Below are 27,571 nucleotides of genomic sequence, written 5' to 3'. Positions count from 1 at the left end.
CTCTTTTACAAGTGCTTGTGATTGGCACCTTTTCACCAAAGTATTCTGAAAAAATATATATATAATTAAAGGTCTTTGTGTGGAAATTTAAAGCCCAGCGGGTGCTTTTCGATCCTTAGACAACAATATAGTAATGAAAATAACTAATTTTAAATCTGGTGAACTGTTTTTGTGTAGTCTCTTTTTGCATTCCACATGTAGAGTTTGTGTATTTAAGTATGTTTTATTTACATTTATATTTAGTTCACAACAGTACTATTCACTGATTCATTGAAAGGAAATCCATTTGTACAAAATTCTCATACAGGGTGTTCCGTTTCAACCTGCAAGACCTTTATTTTCGTAACCGTTAGTCCTGTATATATACTTCAAATTGCAAAAATGTTCAAAATCAGATCCTGGGTTAAGGAACTGAAAGTTTGAAGCAAAAAAAAAAAAAAAGTCAAAAAATACAAAATTAAACTTTTTATACGGGCCCTAGGTCCCCTAACTAATATTCAGGGAAATAATATCCATTGAAAACGATTACTGACAAAAAAAACTTGACATTTGTGCGACCAAAACTCAAGGAGTTATTAAAATTTAAAGTTTTAAGGGACCATACAGAAGATGAGATTGGAACTTATCGCCTTTTCAGAAGAATGAAAGGTCGGCAAAGTAAGAAAAACAAGGTATTTATATTTTTAATCACTATTCTAAGATAAAGGCAAATGTTATGCCGTGATACGTAAAAACACACTACATAACCTCGTACAATTTGAAATCCAAACTCTATACGAGCATATAATTTCAAACTCTTGTTAACTGCTTTATTTTCCCCCAAAAGGCGTTATTGACGGCGAGTAAAAATTGGTGTTAGTCACAAAACGTTGCGTTTTATATCTCGGTGGATATTGGTCGTACTGATTTCGAACTTTTTGTGCTGGAATTATTTTTCAATTGAGTTTATTTCCCTGAATATAAGTTAGGGGACCTGGGGCCGGTATAAAAAATTTAGTTTTTTTTTTTTTTGACTCATTTCTATTTTTGCTTCAAACTTTCAATGTTTTAACCCTGCATCTGATTTTGAAATTTTTGCAATTGGAAGTATATATCTAGCACTAACTGTTGCGACAACAAAGGTCTTGCAGGTTAAAACGAAACACTCTGTATGGCTGCTATCATCTAGATCTAGATTGGAATTTTGTTTCAAAACTAGTCTCAGAAAATTAGTATCAATTCTGCTGTAACAGCTCTCACGAAAATTTTAAAAAAAATACAAGGGAGAGAGAATGAATCAAAATAGATCAAAGCTAAAATAAATTCAACAGTTTCGTAGATCTTCTGATACATTAAAATTTGTTATATTTAACAAATTCATTCATGTATTTCACTGATTCTTGTAAAACAATTTGAAGTGACTTTTAGTCTTATTTAATGGGTTGCTTTGTTTTAAAATTAAACATTTAATGTTTAACGTCAGCAATATTGATTTTGGCAACTTTCAAAGAGAAAATAAAGAGCATTGTTTTGTACGGCTTGAAGAAAAATGTAGTAAATGATTAGTGACATACCTATAACGGAAAAGTTTGTTTTCATGGTTTATAAACGAATACGATTTCTTTCTGCTGAAAATTATCATATCATCTTAATTCATTAAAGTTTGCAAAATTATAACTTCGAAAAAGTTTATATAAAGAGAAAATGCGACTCCTGATGTAATTTTGTTTAAAAAATCGCACATTATCAAGGTTTAGATGCATTATGCAGCCTCTAAGTTATGGTTAAAATTGAATGCATACAAACCTAACCTCGTAGCTCGCGTAATGTTTGATTAAAATCTACGCTACGTTCATAATGTTGCCAGGGTAGGTTTGCCCCAACAATAGTTTCCTGAACTAGCATCAGTTTTAGTGGATCAACCAAATTTCGTAATATTTGGTTGCTCTATTAAACATTTTTTTTCACCCTTTTTTTTTTAGTAGAATTAAATTACATGCGAATTGTAGTTGCATTTGGTGAAAAAAAAACTTTTTTTATACAGTGTGTTTACAGTTCAATAGATCACTACGATTCTTAACATATTCATTTTTTATTGCTTTGGTCTTATAACAGTTATCCCAAAATTTTCATGGCAACAAGTTTTAAAATTTTAATCAGGAATCGTACGCTCCTTCAAAACTCCTCCAATGCTCAGTCATTTAGGAATTTTTTAATAACATTTGTTTATAAAAAATATGACGTGACAAGAGGAGTAAAGTGAAGTGTGACACTTTGTGACCAAGGGGTAAGGGGGTCAAATATGTTGGAAAAAAATGTGGCATCGTTTAAGGACAGCACATTAGTACTCCTTCAAAATCTCATTTTACTCCTTCAAAACTTCTACAAAACTCCTTTATTTTATTTCTGAAATTGAGTACAAACCCTGTTAATAGCTTACATTTCAAATACAATGCAGTCTACAGAATCTGAGGAAAAGCTGTTATTAACGACGTTTTTGCGGCGAAATACCGCACACATATTGAAACCTTACACAGTCAAGGGAACTATGAATTTGACAACTGCCAAAAGTCTTCCTACTAAACAATCGGCAGCAATAAACCTTTTTGGTTTAAAAACCATATATAAATGGGTCGGTGGGTATGAATTTGAGGAACGCATTTATCAAAGCAGGAACCCTCAATTAGTGTACTTTGACGCCATCTTGAACTTCGAAATTTAAATTGTAAAGTGAGAGTTTTTTTTCTTTTTTTTTTTTGCCTTTCATTAGATATATTCCTTCTGCGTATGCAAAGTACACCCAACATTGAAGTTTCCAGAATCTGCGTATCAGTTTTAACATCACTAAATACGAACCATCTTGTTTTATCAAGGAAATGATCGTTTTCTTCTGTGATGCGTGGTATAGACTTACAGTCACGCTTCAAAACACTGCAACGGATCCCTGATGTTATGGTGGACATCTTTATTCTCTTCCGCTGCGTTGCGAAACTACCCATTCGGAACAAATCTCCCTGGAACTTTCTCTAAGTCGTTTTCAACATGTTTTTCGAAAACATTAATCTGATGTTATACAAAGTAAATGCTCGATACATGATACCAACTTGAACTGCGTGCTAAGAGCTCAGTTCTAGAAAAAATTACAAATTACAGTCAATGAGTTGTATACATATGTGTTATGTACTGTATTAGGGCCATTCCTCCAAAAACGGCCATTTCGTCCTGCACGTGACGTTTCATACATTTCATTAAAATTTATAATTTGGAAGGGCAATGAACAAATTTTGGTTGCGTAGGGAATCACGAACGTATGTGTAACTTCTTAAGCAAAATATTTTGTCAAAACTTTTTAAAATTATTTCCTTCTCATAAAATACTTGTACATAGGAACTGTCACGTGCGGGGCACAATTTCCGTTTTCAGTGGCATGGTCATATAGATTTTTTTCCCAACTCTTAACTTTTTATTTCTCAGCAAATGACAGATGTTTCCTTTACTTCGGACCATTGGCTTTCAAAACCTGCAATTTGTTTCGTCATTGCTACATTAATAGAGCAAAAGTATTAAATTATGCATACAGCAAACTACAAGTGGTTGACTTTGGATGTCCCGCGCGTGAAACATGTAAATAAATGAAAGTTTATGCAATTAAGTTATTTGAAAAAAAAAATACTGTGCCTAGTATATTTGTATGAATTGTAAAGATTACAAAATGTGCTTTCTCCAGTTTAATTAAAATATTAAGATCTATAACAAAATGTTAGTAAAATTATCAAGTAGAATTCTCTCGCAAGTGACAATAGAATGGTATCTTACTGTTTATCTCTTACTGTACGCAAGCTATCGTTTGAAAAGTCTGTATATTTTAATCGCTCAATCATTTTGATATGTATAAAACCTAATCTTGATTCAAGATTTTAATCATAATTACTATTTTTTAAGCTAGGTGAATTTTAAACATAAAATTAAAACTTCCTTTTAAACATTATTTTATACACAAATTTGAGTAAAGTATAATTTTTATTTCCATGTTAAAAAAAAAGTCACTCCCTTCTCACAGTATATTGGAAAGCATTTGATGTTTCTGAAAAGCTTTTCATACTCGATCCCGTAAAAAATGGTTCAAAAAAAAAAAAAAAAAAAAAAAAAAAAAAAAAACGAACCAATCAGTTTTTCCACAACAACTTATTCAGAAACTTACCTGAAAACTTGTAAGATATTTTCGTGATTTACTTACGCTAAAATTAAACATAATGATAAGTAGTTGTTGTGCAATTACAGAAAATATTTAAAAAAGTAATCGCAAAATTGACCAAAGAAAATATCGCATGACATGTTGCTATTTTTCGATTAATTCAGTTAAAAAAAAAAAAAAAACGAATAAACAAGTAGTAGTACCTCGGGGAATTTGAGGCAAATATCAATCCTGATCTTAAAAGCAAATGTGCTTCAAACATTTTTTTTTTGAGAGGGGGGGGGGGCTATTTTTAAGATTTTTTTGAGCAACTCAGGGTGTTTTAACACTAAAAACAACGCGGAAAATTTAGTTTTTGGCACCAAAAAATGGAAAACAATAGATTCTGAACATATTCTCAATTTTAAGTTTCAAAAAGTAGAAAAAAACGAGCTGATGTGTGCATCACATGACTTCCTTTTACTCCAATTTAATGTCATTTCCCCATTATTCGCTATTTTAATGTGATTCAATATTTATTCTCTAAATATCACCAACAATGGTCAAATTGAAACCAAAAAAAAAAAAAAAAAAACTCCGCCAAATTTGTCGCCAAGTTGGCGACAAAACTTGGCGACCAAAAGACTGTTGATATATCGCCAAGTGTCCGACAAATTATAACGCCACTTGAGTTTACATCGAAATTAACAATGATTTCCCCCCAAAAAGGTGCAAAAGACCCCCTTAGGAACATCCGAAAGCAACCAAAAGGGGAGGTGCACAACTAGACCCCACTACGAGTCTATGTACCAAATTTCAACTTTCTAGGACATACCATTTTTGAGTTATGCGAGATACATACGCACATACGCACATACATACAGACGTCACGAGAAAAGTCGTTGTAATTACCTCGGTGATGGTCAAAATGGATATTTCGCGTGTCTATACATTCTTAGGCACTTTTCCGCATGTGGTCGAATCGAAAAAAAAACTCAACATTCATTTGGGGGTGAGCAAAATGGAAATTAAGGGCGATTTTTGAGTGAAAATTTTTTCGCGAATACAATACTTCCTTTTTTGTAAAAGGAAGTAAAAACTAACTATAAAATTCTAAATACAATTTTCCGTAAATTTAACATTGATGCGAGTCAGAGATAAATGTGTCTGAATGAAAATGAAATTAATTCAAAACGCAAATGTTTTTACTAGGGCTGCAGAGACAAAGAAAAAAGACTGACTCCGATTCTGGGAATTATAGAACTTTCGACTCCTCCGAATCCCTTACACCAGTTCAGCCCAACTTTTTCTGTCCGAAGGCCGCACCTTATATTAAAATCACTCTTGCGGGACAGAACATTACCGACCAATAAGTGTCGTTCTTACTTTGATGATCATTTTATTGAATGCTTGTTTTTCAGAAAGCAAGTAATGAATTATTGGCTTCAAATTTGTGACATTGCCACTAATCGTGCTTTTCAACATGCAACATTGGGGATTGGATAAAACAAGGGGATAATCAGATCAGATTGATGGATCGGATGTGGTTCGCGGGCAGTAAGTTGAGCACCACTGCTTTACACCAAAATCGGATCGACTCCGACTCCGCAAGAACTGGTATAGAGTTGCGGACTTTGAGAGAAAATGTCCGACCCCGACTTTTAAAATTTAAACCTTTGGGACCCAACCTCGATTCCGCAGCGCTGGTTTTTTTTGTATAAATTTATTTTTTGTTGATATGATTTATTTTTATTTGATTTTATGATTTGTTTTCAGGGATCATTTAGCGGCTTTATAAATTCTTTATTTTTCGTCTCAAATCGCAAGTGTCTGTTTTTACCCTTCTCAGTGTTATACCTCGTTTTTTTTTTTTTTTTTTTTTTTTTTTTTTGAAATAGCAATGAAAGATTTCCATATACATTGATTTCTCCCTTTAATAATATTGCAATCGATGTTCTTTTGGTAGAGCGATATGTTCTCAGCTCATTTTCAGTACTACCCTTTTAAATTTGGAACTTGAATATGCCGGGTAATATTGATCGTACTTCTGTCAATTTTTTTCTGTTCGATTTTTTGTTGTTTGTAATTTCCCTAAATATAAATGGGGCGACTAAAGACCATACAAATAATTAGATTAATTATTGTTTTCATAACATTCTATCTTTGCTTCAAAATTTCAGTACCTTAACTCTCAGTCTCTTGTTGACCATTTTTGCATTTGAAAATATGTATCTAGCACTAATGGTTGTGAAAATGGAGATCTTTCCGGTTAAGTGGGGCACGCTGTTCAAACGTGCATTAGTGAAAGTACCCTCGTTTCGTGGGATACCGCGGTTTCAATGAAATTCTGTGATGTCATAATGTTTTCACATCAAGTTTGACATAAAGAAAACTTGACTTGAAGGAGGTGTTTTGCATACGCTATTGGTTCCATATATTTTAATTAACGCACCCCCGCGTTTAAATTGCATCTTGATGGACTATCATTCAATTTATCTTTGCAATCCCCCCCCCTCAGTACTATCAATGGTTGATTCCGTTATGAAAACTAGTACAAGAAAAATGTCGCAGTTGGTGTAAAGTTATAGAAATAAATATCCCAATAGCATCATTTGCGGCTACTATTGACGGTGTAGTTCTGCTCTTTACATTTTTTCTCCACAGAAAAAAAAAAAGATTGAATAATGTGTTTTCTCACACTTTCCAACTATAGGTACGTAGTCTCTTCATTATACAGACATCCAGTTTCACGAAACTTTTGGAATTCAAGCAAAATACTTTGGTGGCTGGATACCGATTTTCTGTATTTACGTAATAATACACTTAGAGCACTCGTAACCAAAGACGCTTCTCATATTCCAAGAATTAGTACTTTTCCTGCGAGTTATATAAACTTTGTGCGAGGTTTGGGGAAAGAAAATGCATTGTTACGTTTTAAGGTCACTACATTTTATGTCTTTTACGAAGTTTTAGCTGTGCCACCATTGTCGGCGGTGAGATATATTATATTCATTTCGTTCAGTTTGTAAATATCAATTAAGTAAAAGTAAACATTTAAACACGTATTTTTTTGGACACAGCAAATGTTTTACGGGAAAAGATTTTTTTTTAATACAAGTATATTTACCAGAAAGTTTCCTACTTCTTTCCGAATTAAATTCCTTAGTGATTATTATTATTTGAATTCTCATTAAAAAAAAAAAATATGTTTTCAAGAATTTTTTTAGAAAGCTTACAGAAAAACAACAATTGTGAGCTTTCTAAAAGAGCAAATATTTACTTAATGAAATAAACTTCTAAACTATTACCGAGCCGTATACAAATCTTTCTCCTAGTTTCATGTGGGCATTTACGTGTAAATTTAATCAAACGCTTTGAAGTATTAAAAATCCGGTACGAACAAATAAAACTCATCCGACGTTTCCCAAACTACCTTGGAAATACAGATCGGCCTCAGAGCAAATATTTTCGTTGCAATCCTTATCGTTATTGAAGTTGAACACCTGCAGGCATTTCACGAATGTGCTTCAGTGATTCCTCTTCAGAAATTCCACCACTCTTTTGTTACTTTTACTTTAGCAAGTCCGTAAAACAGTTATGATATAAATGCTCAAAGTTTGAGATTATATTCGCTGAATCTACTAAGATGTCATATCAAATTTGGAATTGCTTTTACTTTAAGGTAGAATGTTTTCCAGAACTTTCGTAGCAATTTTGAAAGTAAAATGAAGAATAAAATTCTAAAGCAATCCAGCCACCATTTTCAAGCAGGAAATTTTATTCGTATGTTAAATTTGGTTAAAGAACAACTACAATCAACTTATATAGGAAAAAGTAAATCCTTTGTGCACTGCACAATCATTAATTTTTAAAATCAATGTGCCTTAGACTATTAATATTTTTAACATTAATTGTTAAAATAAATGTTTTACTGCAATCCTTATCGGCTTTGAAGTTGAGCATCTGGGCACGCATTCCACCATTGTACTAAAATGATTTTTGAGAAATTCCGTCACTCTTGAGTTGCTTTTATTGTAGGTAATATATAAAACTGCTTATGATAGAAATGTTCAAAGGTTTGGATTATGTTGGTTGAATCTACTGACAAGTCACATCAAATTTGGAATTGCTTTTACTTTTAGTTTAACTGAAGAAGACGTAACTGAAAAGAACCTAACTGACAGGAAAACTAGAGCTTTTACAGTAATTTTTAACTTAAAATGAAGAATGAACTTTTGAGAAATACAGTCACCGTATTCTAGTAGCAAAATTTCACTTTTACGTTATATATGTTTTGAAAGCAGAATGAAACACAAAATATATAATGAGCAAATCCTGTGTGCAAAAAATATTTGTTAAAATAAATGTTTTGAAATTTTAACTGATGAAGTAGCGAGGGTCTTACAGATTGCAAATATTCACAGAAGAATTGAACTTTGCTTTTAAACTAGAAACTATCAAATGAAACACCTATTGTCTACGTTATGAGGGATGTGTAAAGTACTCAAGCTCAAATCTTTTAAAAGTCACCTTTGTTTCTTCCTTTTCAGACCCATGTTTAAAATATTTTGCATATTTTTATTTCAGTAATGTTTTATTATTTTTGTATATTTTTAAACATATTAGATTTTAAGCAGTGATTCTAAACCTGAGCGGTCCTCCATCGTAGATGGTGCATTAAATTTGAAGAAGGCATCAACTAGTTTAATCTCATTTTGAACTACAATATTCATTTCTAATGATAGCAAAGATAATCTATTTTTTTAATATAAAAAAAACATTCTAAAGTTTTAGTGACTAGTTTTAGTTTTAATATATAGTATTTATATATGGTCGTAAAAGCTTAGTTTCTAAAAAGGCATTATTATAATGGTATTTTATGAGATAGTATCGGTGAAAGTTAAGACTGTAAAATAGGTTATAATTGCAAATAAATTGAGAAACGAGGCTGTAGATGAAATGGTTCAAATATTCGCGTAAACAAAACCTTTTGAAATTTGTAAACCTGTGCTTTAACAATTAATTAATTGTTAATTGTGGTAAACTACAACTAACAATTAATTAATTGTTTACTGTAGCAAAATACAATTAACAATTAATTAATTGTTAATTGTAATTTTTCACAATTACAATTGTTAGTTGTGGTTACGTTTACCAATTAATCAATTGTTAATCTTTAATTAATTGTCAATGCAATTAAAATTTGCCCAACTCTGACACGCACAAACGCTCAAGCAAGCTGCTTTATATATCTATAGATATAATGAAGCTTGTTTTTGCGATAATATGCATATTGCAGATGCTGAAGAAAAAAAATGTTTTAAAGTGTTGTAACAAAGATGTAATATTATTTCATAACATATTATTGCAAAGTTTATTTTTCTTAACTATACCATATCTGGTTAACTCAAAAATAGCACTAGGTATTTAGCCGCGCAAAATGTACTCTAATATTTTACGGCAATAGTTTTTATGTACATCGGTGAAAGACAGTTTAATGCAAAAAAATATTTGTTTACGCTTTATAGAAGTTGAAGTGGGTTATTAATCCAATGACATAATAATAGATACATGTTAAGGATCAGCTACAGACGGATTTAGAACTAAATCAGTTCATTACGGGTGGTTGACTGCAGTTGAAATAATAGGTTTTTGCACTGGTCAAAAACTTTACGCACTAAATATTGCATCGATAAAACTGTTTTTGCCGTTTTAAATATCTTGTAAAATTTAGTTCTCATGCAAATATTTCTTGCTAAAATATGAAGTAAAACTGGCATTATATTCTTCAAAAACAATTCTACATTTTAACACCACAAATAAAAGTTAAGATGGGAAAATTTCTATTTAGTTTGTTAAAAAGGAAAATAATTAAAATATATATATATATTTTGTGTTACTTTAAAATACGAAATCTGATGCAATTCCCAACTAATATCTTGCGAATTTTATACCAAACTAATTTGAAATAATCATAGATAAAGTGATTAAACTTTTTTTTAAAAAAATGATAAAGTAATAGTATCGAAGTAAATAATTACGATCTACCGAAAAAGAACGTTTGAAAGCACTGCCTCAAAATTCTTCTGGCCGAGCATTTTTCAACAATCATGCAATTTTTAACCTTTATGCAATTTTTATCTTAAAGCGCCCGCTTAATGGATTAGCCAATTTTCCACGAAAAAATATTCTAATGAGCAGGATATTCCATTAAAACGGGATTAAAATAACAGACATCGACGGTTTGGTTCATCGAAAATGTATTACATTAAGCAGGATATTATTTTAACCGATATTCTAATAAGTGGGCTGTAGTCATCATTAATTCCTTTAGAGGCATGACATGAACCAAATGAATTTACAATAATTTCGTAAAGAACTAACTAAAGTTTACTTTTTCCACGTACCAATATCGTTTTGCTAATGTTTTCTTAGTTAATCTTAAATGGGCATACGAGGAAAGTTATTTCTAAGGTACCTTTCGAAGATCTAACAATATCCCTACAGTTAAAATCACTATAATGCAAAAGCGACGTCAAACTATCGAGCTTCACGCTTCAGTAAATTCCAACAATAGGCAATCATATTTTCAAGCGCAATTGAATAAACACTTTCTCTGAATATTTACAAACATAAAAAAACAAGGAATACAACAGAGTGGCAAAACGTGTATAAGGAAAAATGCGTTCCAATATAAAGTTCTAATCTGATATTTATCCACAGATGCACATCCCTCAAGTCCCCCAAACATTGAATTGGCATTGTCTGCGCTATCACCCGTCGTGGAAAATCCTTCATAGACAAATCATTGCTATCGCCTGATAGGGCCTTCTAGTCTATTACGATTTTACGTCCATCTTGCTGCAAACTGGATACAACTAGAAAACTTCTTTACACCCTATTTAAGTATCTTTTCTAAAAGTATTTTTTACACAAAATGAGTTGAAATGCAGAAAAATTTGTTTTCCAGTAAAAATATATATTAAATCGCAGTGAAATTTAAAAAAAAAATCAAAAAGTTAAATTTTAAGTATGAAATAAGGCTTTGTCGTAGTACAAATACAGTAAAACCCCTCTAATGCCGACACTAACGGGACAATTTTTTTTTGTCCACAATAAGGGAGTGTTAGCAGGACAGGGGTTTAATAATGTTATTTGCATTGGAATCGGGGAATTAAAAAATTTTCGTAAAAGAGAGGTGTCCGCACTTGAGGGGTGACCGTTAGGAGAGGTTTTACTGTGTTTAGAAATGTTCCTTAAACATATTAAAAATGGGAACTAATGATGTTTCGCGGCTTTACATTTGATTGTCGGATGTTTTTCTTTTATTTGTACAATTGTTCTCAAGTATTTTTAATTATTTGCATTTAACAAGGTATTCATTTATTTAAAATTCTAATGAACAATCAGGGATTTTTTTAGTAGCATTTTCTTTAATTGGTTCATATTTTAATATTTCAACGAGTTTTAACAAATATTTAATGTCAATCCTTAGAAAAAAAATATATGTTATTTAAATGAAATCAAAGCACTTAATTTATATACTTAACAGCTGAGACACGCATTACTCCGCGAGTTGTGTTAAAATAAATAGAGGCCAATACAATCTGAAATCGTCAAACGATATACTAAGGTCTCAATAAAACTATTTGGCATGCATCGCAGATCGATAGTTCCAAGCAACATTAAACGTCTTCCTATTCGCTTCATTTTTCTTTGTTCAGAGTGAAGTAGGAATTAAAAACGAAACAATATATAGCACAAATAGTTTTCCTTGCCAAAACGGCCTTTCTTAAAATTCATTAATGCAAATAATTATCATGTACGGAAGAATTTTCCGTAATACGTGACTGGGGTTCAGTTACGTGCAAATTATTCTAATTACAATGCTGAGCTTATTTAATTCAGTTGGGTAGATTGTTCTAGAGCTGGATTTTTTTTTTTTTTTTTTTGGAAAATGTTTGAAGATTTAATTAGAAAGCTAAAATTGTTAAAGAAAGAAAATAACACCTTTGTACGCAAGTTATACAAAAAGGATATGCCCCCAGAAAGAGCTTCGTCGATTCATTTTCCTTATACAACCGCATCTCCAAACTGTTTCTGTGGAGCTTTAAATATAATAATGTGTTTAAAATGTTTACTTATGCATAATTAAGTTTTTACGTAAAAGTTTTCATTGAAATTTCCCTCAAAGTGATTTTATACATTCTAAAATTAAATTCTGTTTTCTTTATTGCTCTACATTTTTCTATTTTATCGTATTAGCAGCATTCATCAAATCCTTTCAAGAAATTGCTTTTTCTCTTTGAATAGGAATGTTATATTTTTCGGTAGTCATTGGTCTATACTGCCTAGGCAGGTAAAAGGGAGTAACTTTTTTTTGTCATGTATTGTTCGTTAACTTTATTGTATATGCTTGGTTTCCGCTGTAAAAAAAAAGGCGAAGAAAACTTGAAATTCCAACATTTTCCTATTGTTAGTATTCAATCTTCAAGTAACTTGAAAACTTATTTCCACAGATACTGCCTTCTGCCTGCCCACGGTAGTATAAACAACGACATTGTGTTACAAATCGCATTTTTGTTTTATGTCTTTTTGACTTTTTATGAGGCATTAAAATCTTAGATTGATATCATGTTCTTTAACTGTGCTAACAAATTCATTCACCTTGTTATCGACCATCATGGCCGCTTTGTGCATGCAAATATATACAGCAACGATATTTCTGAGATACAGTTATCTAGCTATGAAATGAAACGTTTTTTTTTTTTTTTTTGTGCAGAAAAAATATATTAAATTTAACAGTCTTCTCCTACTCAAAACTTGCTAATCGAACAAATGCTTTTGCCGCATATCTTTTAAACTCAAATGCTGATAAATTTATGTATTAATATATAGGGTTCCATTTTACACTAAAAACCAGTTTTTGCAGTAAACTTTTGAATAATAGCCTTGAGGTAGAGTATAGGTATTATTTATAGTGAAATTATTTAGTAGTGACTTAACACGTATATGTCAAGTTTTTTGAAGCTTACTTCTGTAGATTTTGTGTAAACGAATGGGTTTTGTACAGCTATATGATCCAACAGAGATGCAAAACGAAATAATTTTTATTTTCTTTTTTAATTTAGTTTTGCATCTCGCAGCATTTTATTATTTCTTTAAAGTTAATTATTTCACTCGAAAATATTAGAAAGCTAATCACATTGCTTACATTTAGTCTTGAATTTAAAACCAATCTCGCCTAAAAATAAAAGCATGATAGCATAAAATTGATGTTTTGCTATCGATGTGTTTTATTTGCTGTATTTTTAAAATAAAATCGCAGTATATTTCTTTAACAAAAGCTGTTTTCCTTTTTTTGTAAATGTTGAGATTTTTATCCGTTAATAGTATCGAAAAATATTACTTTTAAATTATACCTATATATACTTTCAAACTAAGTTTCAAATATAATAAAGTGATGAAAAAGACGGAGATTTTCCGGAAACGCGAACTTTTAGTAATCTTGTATGATTGAAATGCGCTCTTACATTGATTAATTTCCTTTAGCTAGAAAAGAGTCTCCGAAAGTCGAAGCAGTTCTGCTTTGTGTCTTTTTAAAAGATCTTTAATTAGTTTCCTGTTTACGTGTAGCACATTTTTCACAATTGAATCATCTGTTGTTTTCTTTTTCTCGGCTTACACTTTGTAACAATAAACTTCTTGACTGTTTACAGTTTAACTGCTCTAAACTTTAGCCAGTAATTGTGATAAAATCTTCATTCACGTAATTCCTAGAATGAAAATCAAAACTTTCCCCCTTTGTGCATGTTTGGGGTATATAAACTGCATTTTCAAAAAAAAAAAAAAAAAAGGTTTTTTATCAAAATTACGTACAGATGAGACCAAAATGAAAGATAAATAATACCATAATGTATTAGTGCTGCTAATGGTTAAAATGAATTATTCCTAGTACAAATACAATGTAATTATACTTGAACTCGACCTTTACAAAACAGCAAGTGAGTGATCAAGGAAGTGGAAGCAATAAAGCCTCGGAGCACGCATAAACGAACTAAGATGCTATTCATCACACCATCATTGAAGAGAATATAGTTTTATGTTCTTTAATTTCTATACTTCTATTTATAGATGTACGTTGCGCCAGAGGAAAAATTTCCACGTACACAAAAAAACCGTAATTTTATGTGTGTAAAAACAAGCCACAAAACATCATTGAGTTTTCAGAAAAACTGCCATTTTTTTTATTATCGTTCCATAGAACAAGACAAAAATTGCGCCCTCTATATTAAAGTAGAAATTAAGAATTAAAGTAGAAGTTATTAAAATAAAAATATAATCAAACATTCTCCCCGCCCTGTCAAGAGTCATTCTTGACAGTCAACTGGTAACAGTACTAGTTTCGAGATGGATCGCCTGAACAGTCCACAGTTCGTTTTAATGTCCACCACGCGTGTCTTAAAATCAGCTCCAGGATGTACAGCTACAACTCGTCCCACTGTCCAAGATCCAGGGGGACCACTGTCCTTAAGAAGAACTATATTCCCTTCTCTTACATTTGGCTGTGGCATACGCCACTTGACCCGCGACTGTAGAGTTGATAAGTAGTCTCTTTTCCAGGATTTCCAAAACCCATTTCTCATGAACTGCACTAAATTCCATCTGGAAGAATAAGAAAGATTATTTACCGGAGTACCATCAAGGGGACTAAGAAGAACATCTCTTATAAGAAAATGAGATGGCGTCAGAATTTGAACTTCCAAGCTACTGTCGCTAATAGCAACTAGTGGACGGGAGTTCAGGCATGCTTCAATTTGGGTCAATAAAGTGGTTATCTCTTCAAAAGTTAATACTGTTTCGCCAATGACTCTATTCAAATGGAATTTCATAGATTTAACTGCTGCTTCCCAAAGCCCGCCAAAGTGCGGAGAAGCAGGTGGATTAAAATGAAATTCAATATTGGACTGAGATAAGAAAAAAGCAATGTCCTCATTTTCATTCACAGATAACAAAAACTTCTGAATGTCGTTGAGCTTCCGTTCAGCTCCAACAAAATTTCGACCATTGTCACAATATATATGACGCGGTGCTCCTCGACGGGAACTAAATCTTCGTAATGCTGCTATGAAATTATCTGCGGACAAATCACTTACTGCTTCTAAATGGACGGCTTTTGTTGCAAAACACACAAAAATTGCAACATATCCCTTTGTAGTTTTTGATCCTCTTCCTTTATTAAATTTCAAAACAATAGGACCTGCGTAGTCGATTCCCGTGTTTAAGAAGGGACGCGCAGGTGTAACCCTTGCTTCGGGCAGATCTCCCATTATTTGAGTAGTTTTTGCTTGCCTATACCGTGTACAAGTAATGCAATTGTTAATAATTTTCTTAACGAGTTTTTTGCAATTGATGATCCAAAATCTCTGTCTGAGAATATTTGTTAGCAGTGTTTGTCCAGCATGAAGGTGAATCAAATGATATTGCCAAATTAGAAGGTTACTAATTTTGTGATCCGCAGGTAATATCCAAGGATGCTTTGCATCAAACGGCAGCAATGACTTTTGCAATCTTCCGCCCACCCGTAATGCATCATTTTCATCAATGAAAGGATTTAATGGGAGTAGTGGGCTTTTAGTTGAAATAGCTTTGTTATTTCTTAATAAGTGCAGTTCCTTAGAAAATGATGAACTTTGAACAAACAAAACAATTTTTAACATAGCCATATTTCTTTCAACAGAAGTTATGGGAATACAAGTTGCAGGATTGAACCTTAAGTTATTTTTCTTACACCTATTAATAAATCTCAAACAGTAAGCTACAATACCAACTATTTTAGAAAAAGAAGAAAAACTATCAAACAGTTTTTCAAAGAAATTGTCTTTGTTTTCTGATAAATTGCAATTTAATACTTTAAGCTTTTTTTCCGCTAGTGTGTTTTTGTTTTCTTGCACCTGAATGGCTTCAGGCCAATCCTTTGAATCTTTGAGTAGCCAAGGTGGGCCGTTCCACCACAAATTGCAATCAATTAACAAATTAGCATTTAGCCCGCGTGAGGCAATATCTGCCGGGTTCTCTTTTGATTTCACGTAGCCCCAACTTTTGAATGGAATTATTTCCAAAATTTCAGATGTTCTATTAGCTACGAACTGTTTCCATTTACGGGGATGGCTAGCTAACCACGCTAGAACTACTGTAGAATCAGTCCAAGCATAAATTTCTATTTCAAAATCTTTCAATGCAACTTGAACAGACTGCAGAAGACGCGCTAATAATCTTGCAGCATTTAATTCCAAACGTGGGATTGAAATTTATTTAATAGGACAAACTTTTGTTTTTGCAACCATCAAACTGGATTTTCTTGAACCGTCTGCTGTGGTTTGCACCGTATATATTGCAGCAGCATATGCTAATTCCGACGCATCGGAAAACCCATGAATTTGAATTAGTTTATGCGTATATAACCACCTTGGAATCTTTATTAAATTAACAGATGATAGATTTCCTTGAAATTTTTTCCAATCCTATTGTAACTCATTTGGCAGAGCTGTATCCCAATTTAAATTATGTAACCACAATTTTTGATAAAATATTTTAATTATTACAGTACAAGGAGATAAAAGTCCTAATGGATCAAATATCTTTGCAGATTCTGAGAGAATGTGTCTTTTTGTTACTAAATGCTCTTCACGAAAGACAATTTTAAACGTGAAGCAATCCAAGTTCGAGTCCCAATAAAGTCCTAAAACTTTTGATTCCTTACTTGGCAGAATTCGAACCTCTGCTAAATTTCTCGAATCAGACTCAATGTGATTCAAAATTTCTTCCGCGTTTGATCTCCATTTTCTAAGATGAAAACTATGTGAACCTAGTAATTCAGACAGCTCAGAACAAGTTTCAATACTTTCACTTATATTATTTACACCCGATAACAAATCATCCATGTAAAAGTCATTTAAAATAACTTTTGAAAGAAGTGGATTTTCTGTTTCGCAGTTCATTCCTATTTGTTGCAGCACTCTGGTTGCCAAAAATGGGGCCGATGCAGTTCCGTATGTTAAAGTACGCAATTTAAATTCCTGCATTTGAGACTTTGAATTGTTTCTCCATAATATGAGCTGATAGTTTTGGTCTTCTTCAGATACCCACACCTGTCTATACATTTTAGCAATGTCTGCAGTAAAAGCAAACTCATACATGCGAAAGTTCAACAAAATTGAAAATAAGTCTCTCTGAACGATTGGACCAACACCCAAAACAGAATTTAATGAGACCGATGTCGAAGTTTTACTTGACGCATCGAAAACCACCCTTAGCTGAGCAGTTACACTATCAGGCTTTAAAACTGCATGATGGGGTAAAAAATGTTTTCCTGGATCTGTTAAGCTTGCTGGAACCATGTGACCCATGTCTTCATATTCCCCCCATAAACCGTTTATATTCTTATTCTAGCATTTCATCCCTTTTTAAATTTGCGTTCAATAGCAAATAAGCGTGAAATTGCGGCAGCTTTTGATTCACCCAGCATATCTTTTGATTTATAGAACGGAAGTTTAACTTCAAATTTCCCATCTTCCAAAATTTTATGAGTATTTTCAAAATTACTTTCACAATACTGTTCTTCATCCGTCAAAACCTTTTCTTCATAGTTTATTTCTTCTGTTTTCCAAAACTCCTGCAATGTTTTGTCAATATTTATTTCCGAATGCATGTTAATTAAATTTATCTCTCTTGAATGACCTGCTTGCGATTTTAGTTTACCTGAGATAATCCATCCAAAAATTGTATTTTGAGCTATTGGTTCATTTTTAGCTCCTATAATTTGCCCAGGACGTAGTGTCTGAAACACATAATCTGCTCCGATTATTACATCATATAGGTCCAGGCTGTTGGAACCGAGGATCCGCTAAATCAATACCTTTTAAATAACTTAAGTTGTTAGGATCTAATTGTTCCGACGGTAAGTTCGCTGTCAATTAATTTAAAACAAATGCCTGAACGTTCAATTTAGGGGCCTTTTCTTGGGTATTCGAATGAATAGTTAAATTTACAACGCCTCGAGTGGTGTCCGCTTTGCTTCCTCCTATGCCGTTTATTGAGATTCTAGCATTTTTTCTTTTTAAATTTAATCTTTGTAAACAACTTTCCGAAATAAAAGAGGCCATAGATCCAGAGTCGAGCAAAATACGAGTCTTGAGCCTGTCCTGACGAATCATTAATTTTTACAACTGCCGTAGGCAGTAAAGCACTACCCGATTGTTCATTTGTGTTGACCGAAAGGTTTGAATTCTCAGTTTCCTCTACAGAGTCTTTATTACTGCTTGAGGAAACTTGCAACGAATTTTTAGAACTCTCATGTAATAATGTATTGTGTTTTTGTTTACAAATACGACATAGAAAATTACTAGTGCAACTTTTAGCATTATGCTGCTTGAAACACACGAAGCATAAACCACTTTTATACACAAAACTTCTTCTAAATTCAACATCCATCAGTTTAAATTTCATACAATTGTGTAAACCATGCCCCCCATTACATTTAGGACACATTTACTTTAAATTACTAATTAAATTTGCTTTGACAACTTTATCCGGTTTTGAAACCAATTTCTTATTATTTTCTTCATCACATACTTCTAATGATGAACATCTTTCATTCAAAAACTGAATAAATTCTTCAAACTTAGGGAATTCCTTATCACAAGTCTTTTGCGACCAAATTTGACGCGTTTCACAATCCAACTTTTGCAAAAGCAAGTATAAGCCATGGATCGCGTAACGTTACTTCATTATGCAATGACTTTAAACCCCTAATTACCTCATCAGAGGTATCTGCCAATTGTCGTAAATTACAACCATTTACCGTAATAATATTAGGCTGCTCAATAAATGTTTTCAATAAAGAATTAACAATCTGTTTCTTTTTATCATATCTATTAAGCAATTTTTGCCACGCTTCATCATAACCATTTTCACATACCGGAATATGCTTAATTATAGCAGCTGGCTCTTCTAACAATAAACCTTTCAAATACTGAAATTTCTGTACTTTGCTTAAAGATTCATTACCATGTACTGTTGAAACATATAAATCTTTAAAACTGAGCCAGTCTGTATAATTACCATTAAAAGGTGGAATATTAAGCCGAGGCAATTTAAAATCACCCTTAATAGAATGCACTGGATTAATATTCGTAGAAAAAACCATTTTCATTAATAACAATTTCATCCAACAAATTTTGCAATTTGACTCTGGTATCGAAATACAGTTCCGTAAATTCTTCAATTTCCGAATCTTTTTCAGGCAAAAACCCATCATATTTATCAAAATCTTTAAACGCTTCTTCTACTTTTTCCAATCTAATAAGAATATCATTTTTAGATAACACAGATTGCAATGAATTGCGAAATCTGGTTAATGAGGCTTTAGCTCGCTCGCGGAGCTTTTTTGCTTCTGTATCTTCCATACCAAAGTCAGCGGCTTTTTCTAATTCCAAAAAAACTTCAGAAAAGATTATACTTATCTTTCCATTTTTTTTTCAGATATCTCGCCGGTGCCTCCAATTTTATGTACGTTGCGCCAGAGGAAAAATTTCCACGTACACAAAAAAACCGTAATTTTATGTGTGTAAAAGCAAACCACACAACATCATTGAGTTTTCAGCCAAAACTGCCATTTTTTTATTATCGTTCCATGGAACAAGAGAAAAATTGCGCCCTCTATATTAAAGTAGAAGTTAAGAATTAAAGTAGAAATTATTAAAATAGAAATATAATCAAACAATAGATATTCTATTAAGAATAGATTGATTTTGGTTCTGTGTCATCGAAAAAGAAACGCACATTTGAAATGACAGTAGAAATTTAACAAGTTGAAAATACTGCTCATTATTTGCAACTAATACCGAAAATACCGGAATTTTACCTCACAAATGCCTGCATTAGGAAATTTTAAAATAGCTCTAAATACCAACATTTAGAATAGCACTTTCATAATTGTCCTGAATAAATTTGCTTTAACTACATCACAGTTTCACACAGTACTTCACAAGTTTGTATGCTTTACATTATTTTTCACGTAATTGTAGAAGAACAATTGTTAAAAATTAACCAAATATAAATTTGTATGTTAGCATGAATTGCCCACATATTTAATTTTCTCTTGCTTATAGCCCCTTAAAAAGATTTATATTTTTACTTTATTTCCTAGTGTTATTGAAGCGTGCATTTTTAAATGAACAATACAGTAAAACCTGTAAAGCTGACTACCTGTCTAAGTTGACGACTTTTTTCAGGAACTAGTCCTTATCATATGAATCAACCTTTGTAATTTGACCACCTGTTTAAGTTGACCACTAAAGTAGTGCACCGCAAGTGGTCAACTTACACAGGTTTCAGTTTGCAAAAACTTTCCTTTTGCATTGTGTATTATGTGCAGTAAAATAAGTAAGTTTGATCAAGGATGACCACGAGGGCAGTTTAATGACTGTTACACTATTTTAAGAGGGTTTCGATTTCATTTCGGGGTGGTTCTACTTCTTGTGTGGGCGGGTGTTCCGTTGCATCTGAAGGGTGTGCCGTCACCCTTGACGGGATGAGCAAGCTTATTTACAGAATGTGACTGATCAAATTATATAAAACAAATATTTCCTTTAAGACTGGGTCAATAATTATTTAACGCGTAAGTTTTTACGCTACTAGTTTTTCATGATAAAAAGAAAAAAAAAATCTTACGAATTAAAACTATAGGAAGAGAGTTTCCGCGAAGATGAAAGGATCCGATATTTGTTCCATACTTACCCTGGAACGTCTCCATGCCACAAATAATTTGCAAGAATTTTCTGTTTTACACTTACAGAACTAGCAGTGTAGTTTCTCAAAAACAAATGATTACCATCTCCCCTATGAAACGATTGTAATTATTTATTTCGAAACAAAATCAGAAAGCGCTTTGAAAAGGAAAGAAAAACTGTTTGTTGGAGATGCCCTTGCTTTAATAAATCGCTTCCCAACCTACGGCTGCTGTATCATGTGGCTCGCTATTGCTGTTATGTTCAATATTTCGAATCAATAACTCGTTTCTGTAACAATTTAAAATAAGCGACCATTTTCATTCTCTTTTAAGAATGGTTGAGTCAAATTTGGAGCCTAATTAACAGAAATCAGGTACTAAAATGAAATTGAATCTTTGCATTAATTCAGATAAGCATGTTAGTAATAATAACAACAATTTTTGGTTTGTAATTTTTCCTTCTTTTCCGCGGTAAAGCGTGCTTCCAAGAAAAAAATTAAAAAGGTGTTAAATTTTATATGGGTTCTTGCCCGCGAAATTCGTTTCAAATACAGGTACGGCCATTGAGTAAAAAAAGATTTGGCACCACTGCTTTAATCAGTTAAAATGTTACGTTAAAAAAGCAGTGGCGCCATCTAGATTGTTTCAAGGCAACAATGCCTTTATTATTGGTATCATCACGACATTCAACGATAAAAATCTCAGTTGTTATTAAAAATACCGTATTACCCCGCAAATATCCGACATGCCGCAAAACTCGGGGGTCACCAGATTTTCAATAACACTTGCCTGGTCCTTTCCGTCATGCCGGAAAAATCGAGTTTAGGGAAAAAAAATATTACTATAAAAAATACATGTTCAGCTTAAAAATGAATATAAGTTATATATATATATTATTAATATAAGCAGTTAAATTTTGTAAAAATATTTACTAACAATGCCATTTGTCATTTTGTAGTAAGTTACAGTTCTTGGCTCCCTTAAGAGATTTTTCGCCTCCAACTCATGTGATTCCTATTCCGGGCTGATGAGTGCTAAAAAGCACGAAACTGCAGTCCTCGGATGGAATAACTGAGCTGGCGGTGTATTTTAAGAATGCCATTTCTTCCTTTAAGAGGAAAAATATTGTTTGATAACGAATAATTTTATAAAAATTAAAACTAAGTAAGCAATCATTTAAGCAGTAAGTGACAGCCCCTAAACCAGTGCTGAAGAATTTACCTTAGCTATTCAATAAATAAAAATTAAACTTGCCTCTCTAAAGGAACCTGAAATAATTTATTAAAAATATATATATATTGTAATATTTTTCGTCTTTTGCCTTAAATTTATTAAAGTATCCTCTATAATACTATTCAGTAACGATTGTTTTTAATATTTATTAATTTAATTCATTATTTATGCATTCATTTATTTGTTTGATTTCAACTAAGTAAGCATTATTGCTTTCTGTTTTAAGAGAAGGCAGTCTCAACAGGCCCGGATCTGCGTTCCCTCATACTCCGAAGTACGGACGGGGGGGGGGGGGGGGTTGGACGTCCTTAAGGGGCCCAACGGTCCGAGAACTTGAAAAGAAAAATTAAAAAAAAAACTAGTACTAAATCTTATTAACGTTGCAAATAAATACTGCTGGTCTCTGGGGAGGTGCCCAACAGATTTTATTGCAAGGGGGCATAAAAATTATATATCCCTGCCTGACTCTAAAGCAAAGTTACAGCATTCAACTTCGCATTCCTTATTCTAATTTATGTAAACATTTGCTTTTAATGTAAAATGACCGAAAATTTAACTTTTATTTGACTATTCGAATAGGAACAATTGTACTTTAAAATTACATTTTTTTTTTTTTTTTTTTTGAAAAATACTATCTTGTTTTCGCATCCATGTTTTTCAGATAATAAAATTTACCACATGTTGATAATTTAGTGAAAATTCTTCAACCTAGATAAACTTGTAAAATAAATCTTAAACCGTAACAAAATATTTAGTTATTTAATTGTATGTTTTTCATCCTCAACACAGGTCTTCAGAATTCTCTTAAGCTTATCATTTAATTTTAAACATACGTAGGCTTTGCGAGCGCAAAACAAACAGCCCTTAACGATCGTAAATTATAACTTTCTAGTAACATTTGATGCTAAAAAAGGAACGAAACATACATTTATTCCGTGCACCCGTATTAACCATTTCGATTAATTATGAATACTTTTTTCATGAAACGCTAAGTATGTGTTCCTGGATCTCATAGCAATGAATTCGTTGTGGACGTTTTCCCTATTTTTCCAAATTACCAACAATTTTACGAAATCGTGTTCCATTACATTAGGTTTCATAAACTCACGGAACAATAAAGATTGTTTTTCTAGCGAAAGGAATGTATTCGAAGTAATGTTCGTAGTAATTTTCCGCTAATTGTAGGTAATGAGTACGAAAACGAAGTCTTGTTGATAGTATTAGTTGCACGCAAATTCTAAGAACAAAAATAAGCTAAACTACTTTCTCTCAAGTATAGAATGTGTTTACTGAACTTGTGGGAGAGACATGATTACAGCTAAACTTTTTAGATAAATAACATTTATGAGGACATTAAAATGTTATTGTAAAATGCGTTATTGTAAAGTTCTGTAAGAAATACGAGAACTGATAAATAAAGTATTACCTAATTAAGAAACAAGAAGTTCCGTCTAGAACTAGACGAGCCTACTTTCCCGTATACCCATACTACTTTCTAGTACCTGATCAATATTCTCAAAAATAGCTAAAATCGCAATTTTTTTCAAACATAGTTTTTTAAATATTTTAAACTGATTTCTAGGAATAAAATATTCCTTACTTTTCTTCAAGAAAAAAAAAAAAAGAACAAATAAAATAGCAGCACCTTTTGAACAAAGCAGCTAATACACTTCTTTCCATTAAAAAATTTTTTTAACAGCTTTCAAAACGAAAAAATAATAATAATAAGTTCATTAAAATAAATACATCATATAAAAAAAAATCGTTTCTTTTTCCCCTGTTGCCAAAAATAATTTTTTAAACGAATTAATGCACTTACCAATATAAAAAAAAAACAATAAAATGTCAACTTAAAGAAATAATTTTCATTGTCAAAAAAAAAAAAAAATCGTCTGCGCATATTTTTCGAGTTTATTCACCGAAAACTAAATACCTAAATTAAAACTTTAGCGTGAAAATAAAAACAAATCATATCAACAATAATTATTTCACAGTTAAAACCACAGCAGCGGAGTCGGAGTCGGAGTCAATCTCATTTTGGGATAAAAGAGTCGGAGTCGAATATCCAAGAATCGGAGTCAGTCATTTGTCCTCCGTGTATAAATGTTTGCCAAAGCTACGAAGTCAGAGTCGAAGTCGGGGAGTCGGAGTCCGATTAATTGTCGGGAACAGGAGTCAGAGTCGGTGTCAGGTGCCCCTAAATTCTCGGAGTCGGAGTCGGGAGTAGGTCGTCAAGAGCTATTTCCAACAAAGTTTGTTTGAAGTAAATCCGCCTTTTAGTTCAGAATCTATATTGACTTTCAGTTTCCCCTTAGGCGCTAATGTTAAGAGATTTGAACTGTTCCAAATTGAACGAAAACTTGTTCAAATCAAAAAGATATTTTCGATACATGTTTTTTATCAAAAGTTTTTCCCTACAAAGTTTGTTTGAAGCCACTTCGCTTCTAAGTTCAAGATTTATTTTTGATTTGAATTTCCCCGTAGGCGCTAATGTTAAGTTTTTTTGAACTGTTCAAAATTGAACGAAAAATTGTTCAAATCAAAAAATGAATTATGGGAATGAGATGTCCTCGCCGAGATCTTTCTAACAAAAAAAAATTTGTTCGAATCGGACTATTCATTCAAAAGTTATTAGGGGGGGACAGACAGACAGACCGACAGACAGACCGACAGACAGACAGACCGACAGACATTTTTCCCCATCTCAATACCCTACTTTCCAATTTTTAATTTTTAAATATTTATCTAACTATTTTATTTATTTTTGACTTTTTTTTGTTTTTCGGATATTTTTAAGATGTATTAAGCCTTCTTTCATGCTTTTTTCTTCTTTCTCTGATTTTTACTGGGAAAGTAGGCTAAAAAAGGAATCAGTTTATATTAATTGCTCACGTTACTTGAGCACTTACAATGCATAGAGAAAGTAGAATTTTTTACAAAATCACTGATTTCATGGCGAAAAATTTCAATGATAATATAGATAAATGCAGGAACATAGTGGGAAAATAACTTGACATTTTGTGGTCTACATTTTAATACGCATTTTCGGTTTCTAAAATGCTGATGTTGCGTACCGCATTCTATTCTTGTTGTTCATATTCGTAACATACGTAATATCATATTTATTGTAAGCATGCTAGAAAATCGCCCGTCAAAGTATGACGGGTGAAAATTGCTTCTACATTTGAACGAAGCCATTGTCTGTTTGGGGATATTGTGATATTTAAAATTTGTAACCCTAATTCTAGTGGATTAACCTTAAACTCCAGTAGGTAGCGTTCCTTGTTGACCGCTTTTTCGTTTCTCCATTCCCCTGAAATTCCACAGTTTCTCCATTCCCCCCCCCCCCCCCCCCCCCCCCCACAGTCTTGCCAGTAAAACAGTTAAAATACTGGATCGAGTTCAGCCTTAAAAAAACATGTTATAAAATTTTCATGCCGTGGCGCGAGTTTCATTGCTGAAACTCGCGAATATATAAGTGTTGCAGAAAGGTTTCCAAAACTGTCAAGTCTCATGGGCTCCATCCTCAAAATTTCTATTGTAGTTTCTGCTTCTGCAATTTTGATTCGCGTTTCTCCTGTTTTCAACTGTGTTCTAACTATGGCAACTAGTGTTTCATATAACCGTAATGTTTGATTTACCATACTTGCCGACATTATTATTAGTGTTATTTTATAAATAAATTACGATTGCTGTCGCACTTGTGCAGGTTAGTGATTTTGTTCAATTTATGTTCATTCCTTTCTTATGGCTCTCGGGGAAGGTAACATGCATTTGGGACTTTTCCTCTTGCTTAATAGAAAAAAACCTTCTGAAATAAGGAGCTGGTTTTCCACCTGACGACGTATCATTCCTTGCTTTACGTACTGTGTTTGATTTTATTTTGTATTTGATTTTAGAATTTTTCTACTTTTCAAATTCTGTATTTTTGAAATTTTTTATCTTGATAATTCATGTTTTTCCTATATATTAATATAAACTCCTGTTTGTGAAAATTGCAACACCACGAAGGACTTACGCAAGTGAGCTGAAAATTGCAGAAAGTTTAAAGTGAGGCATGATATGCAAATGATTAGAATTGCAGACCGGTAGAGCATGCGTGTGCTGAGCAGCGCCCTCTGAACGGCGGATTGAACCGAAAATAAAAAGACGTCTGTAGCGAGGCGTATATGATTATCGGTGGTGTAGCGAGGCGTATATGATTATCGGTGGTTATATGCTAGACAAAACGTTAACTGAATCTTTACTATGCCTCTTTGACAAAAAAAAAAGCGAAATTTGAGCAATTTCGGAGTTTGAACGAGGCAGAATCGTCAGTCTTCATGAAGCTGGATTGTCTTATCGTGCAGTAGCCGCTCGTGTGCAGCGTAACAGCAGCACAATCACGCGTGTTCGGAAGCAGTGGACGTACGAGGGTTGGACAGCTCAGAAATCCGGGAGTGACCCCCGAAATGTGACGTCAGCTCACGAAGACAGACACCTGATGCGTATGGCGCTGACGGACCGCACCGCTTCTTCTAGACAATTGGCAGCACAGTAATCAACAACTACAGGTGTTTCATTGTGTGCTTCATCGATTCGGAGACGTCTGCTGAAGCGTGGGCTGTGCGCAAGGATTCCTTCATACAGTATTCCTCTCACGCAAAACCATCGCCGCCTGCGGCTACAATGGGCCAATGTTCATAGGTGCTGGCATACTGATTGGCAGCAGGTTATCTTTTCTGACGAATCCCGCTTCAATTTGTGGCACCATGATGGCCGAATTCGTGTCAGGCGCTATGCCGATGAACAGCACATTCCGGAGTGCATTATCGAACGCCACAGTGGACGAATACCCGGAGTTATGGTCTGGGATGCCATAGCATATCATGGACGATCACAATTGCTACGAATTGTGGGCAATTTGAACAGTACCCGATACATAAACGAAGTTTTACATCCCCAAGCTATTCCTTTCCTGCAAGGATTGCCAGGGGCTGTATTCCAGCAGGATATTGCACGTCCACATGTCGCCAGGGCTGTCAAATCCTACCTTGATTCGCAGCAGGTACAACTTCTTCCTTGGCCTGCATATTCTCCGGATATGTCGCCGATTGAACATGTGTGGGCTTTCGTTGGGCGGTGTCTGACTCGTGATCCTCGTCCTGTTGCTTAGACAGACGAACTTTGGTTGCGCATATAAACAATATGGAATACTCTTCCGCAGGCAGATATTCACATTTTGTTTCACTCCATGCCGAGTCGTGTAGCAGCTCTTATTGCGGCGCGTGATGGCCACACAAAATACTAATTTGTATCTCTTTGTATTGTTTGTGTGGTTTGAAAATGTAATCATTTATTTGTACCATTACCACTCAACTGTGTATTAAATTTCATTCAACTATGATGCTTTC

The 27,571-nt window shown here is 33.1% G+C and overlaps 1 protein-coding gene across 1 annotated transcript; it reads right to left on the bottom strand.

Moving 5' to 3' along the window:
- Positions 1 to 14,523: 14,523 nt before the first annotated feature.
- Positions 14,524 to 17,562, bottom strand: LOC129216590 (uncharacterized). Its single transcript, XM_054850805.1, has 2 exons — positions 16,759 to 17,562; positions 14,524 to 16,407 (listed from the first exon to the last, which is right to left on the bottom strand). The coding sequence occupies exons 1-2, from the start codon at positions 17,560 to 17,562 to the stop codon at positions 14,524 to 14,526; spliced, it is 2,688 nt and encodes an 895-aa protein (XP_054706780.1).
- Positions 17,563 to 27,571: the final 10,009 nt, after the last annotated feature.

Source organism: Uloborus diversus, chromosome 2 (genome assembly GCF_026930045.1).
Source record: "Uloborus diversus isolate 005 chromosome 2, Udiv.v.3.1, whole genome shotgun sequence".
Lineage (NCBI taxonomy): Eukaryota > Metazoa > Arthropoda > Arachnida > Araneae > Uloboridae > Uloborus > Uloborus diversus.
Note: the sequence above shows the minus strand (reverse complement) of the source record. Positions and strands in the feature narration are given on the sequence as shown.

Bases quoted from the DNA above. Each gene is read 5' to 3' on its own strand.
- LOC129216590 (XM_054850805.1), bottom strand. From the start codon at position 17,562: ATGGGTCACATGGTTCCAGCAAGCTTAACAGATCCAGGAAAACATTTT. The intron at 16,408-16,758 runs GTAATAATTAAA...CGTCTTCTGCAG, and splicing joins GACTTTTATCTCCTTGTACT to TCTGTTCAAGTTGCATTGAA.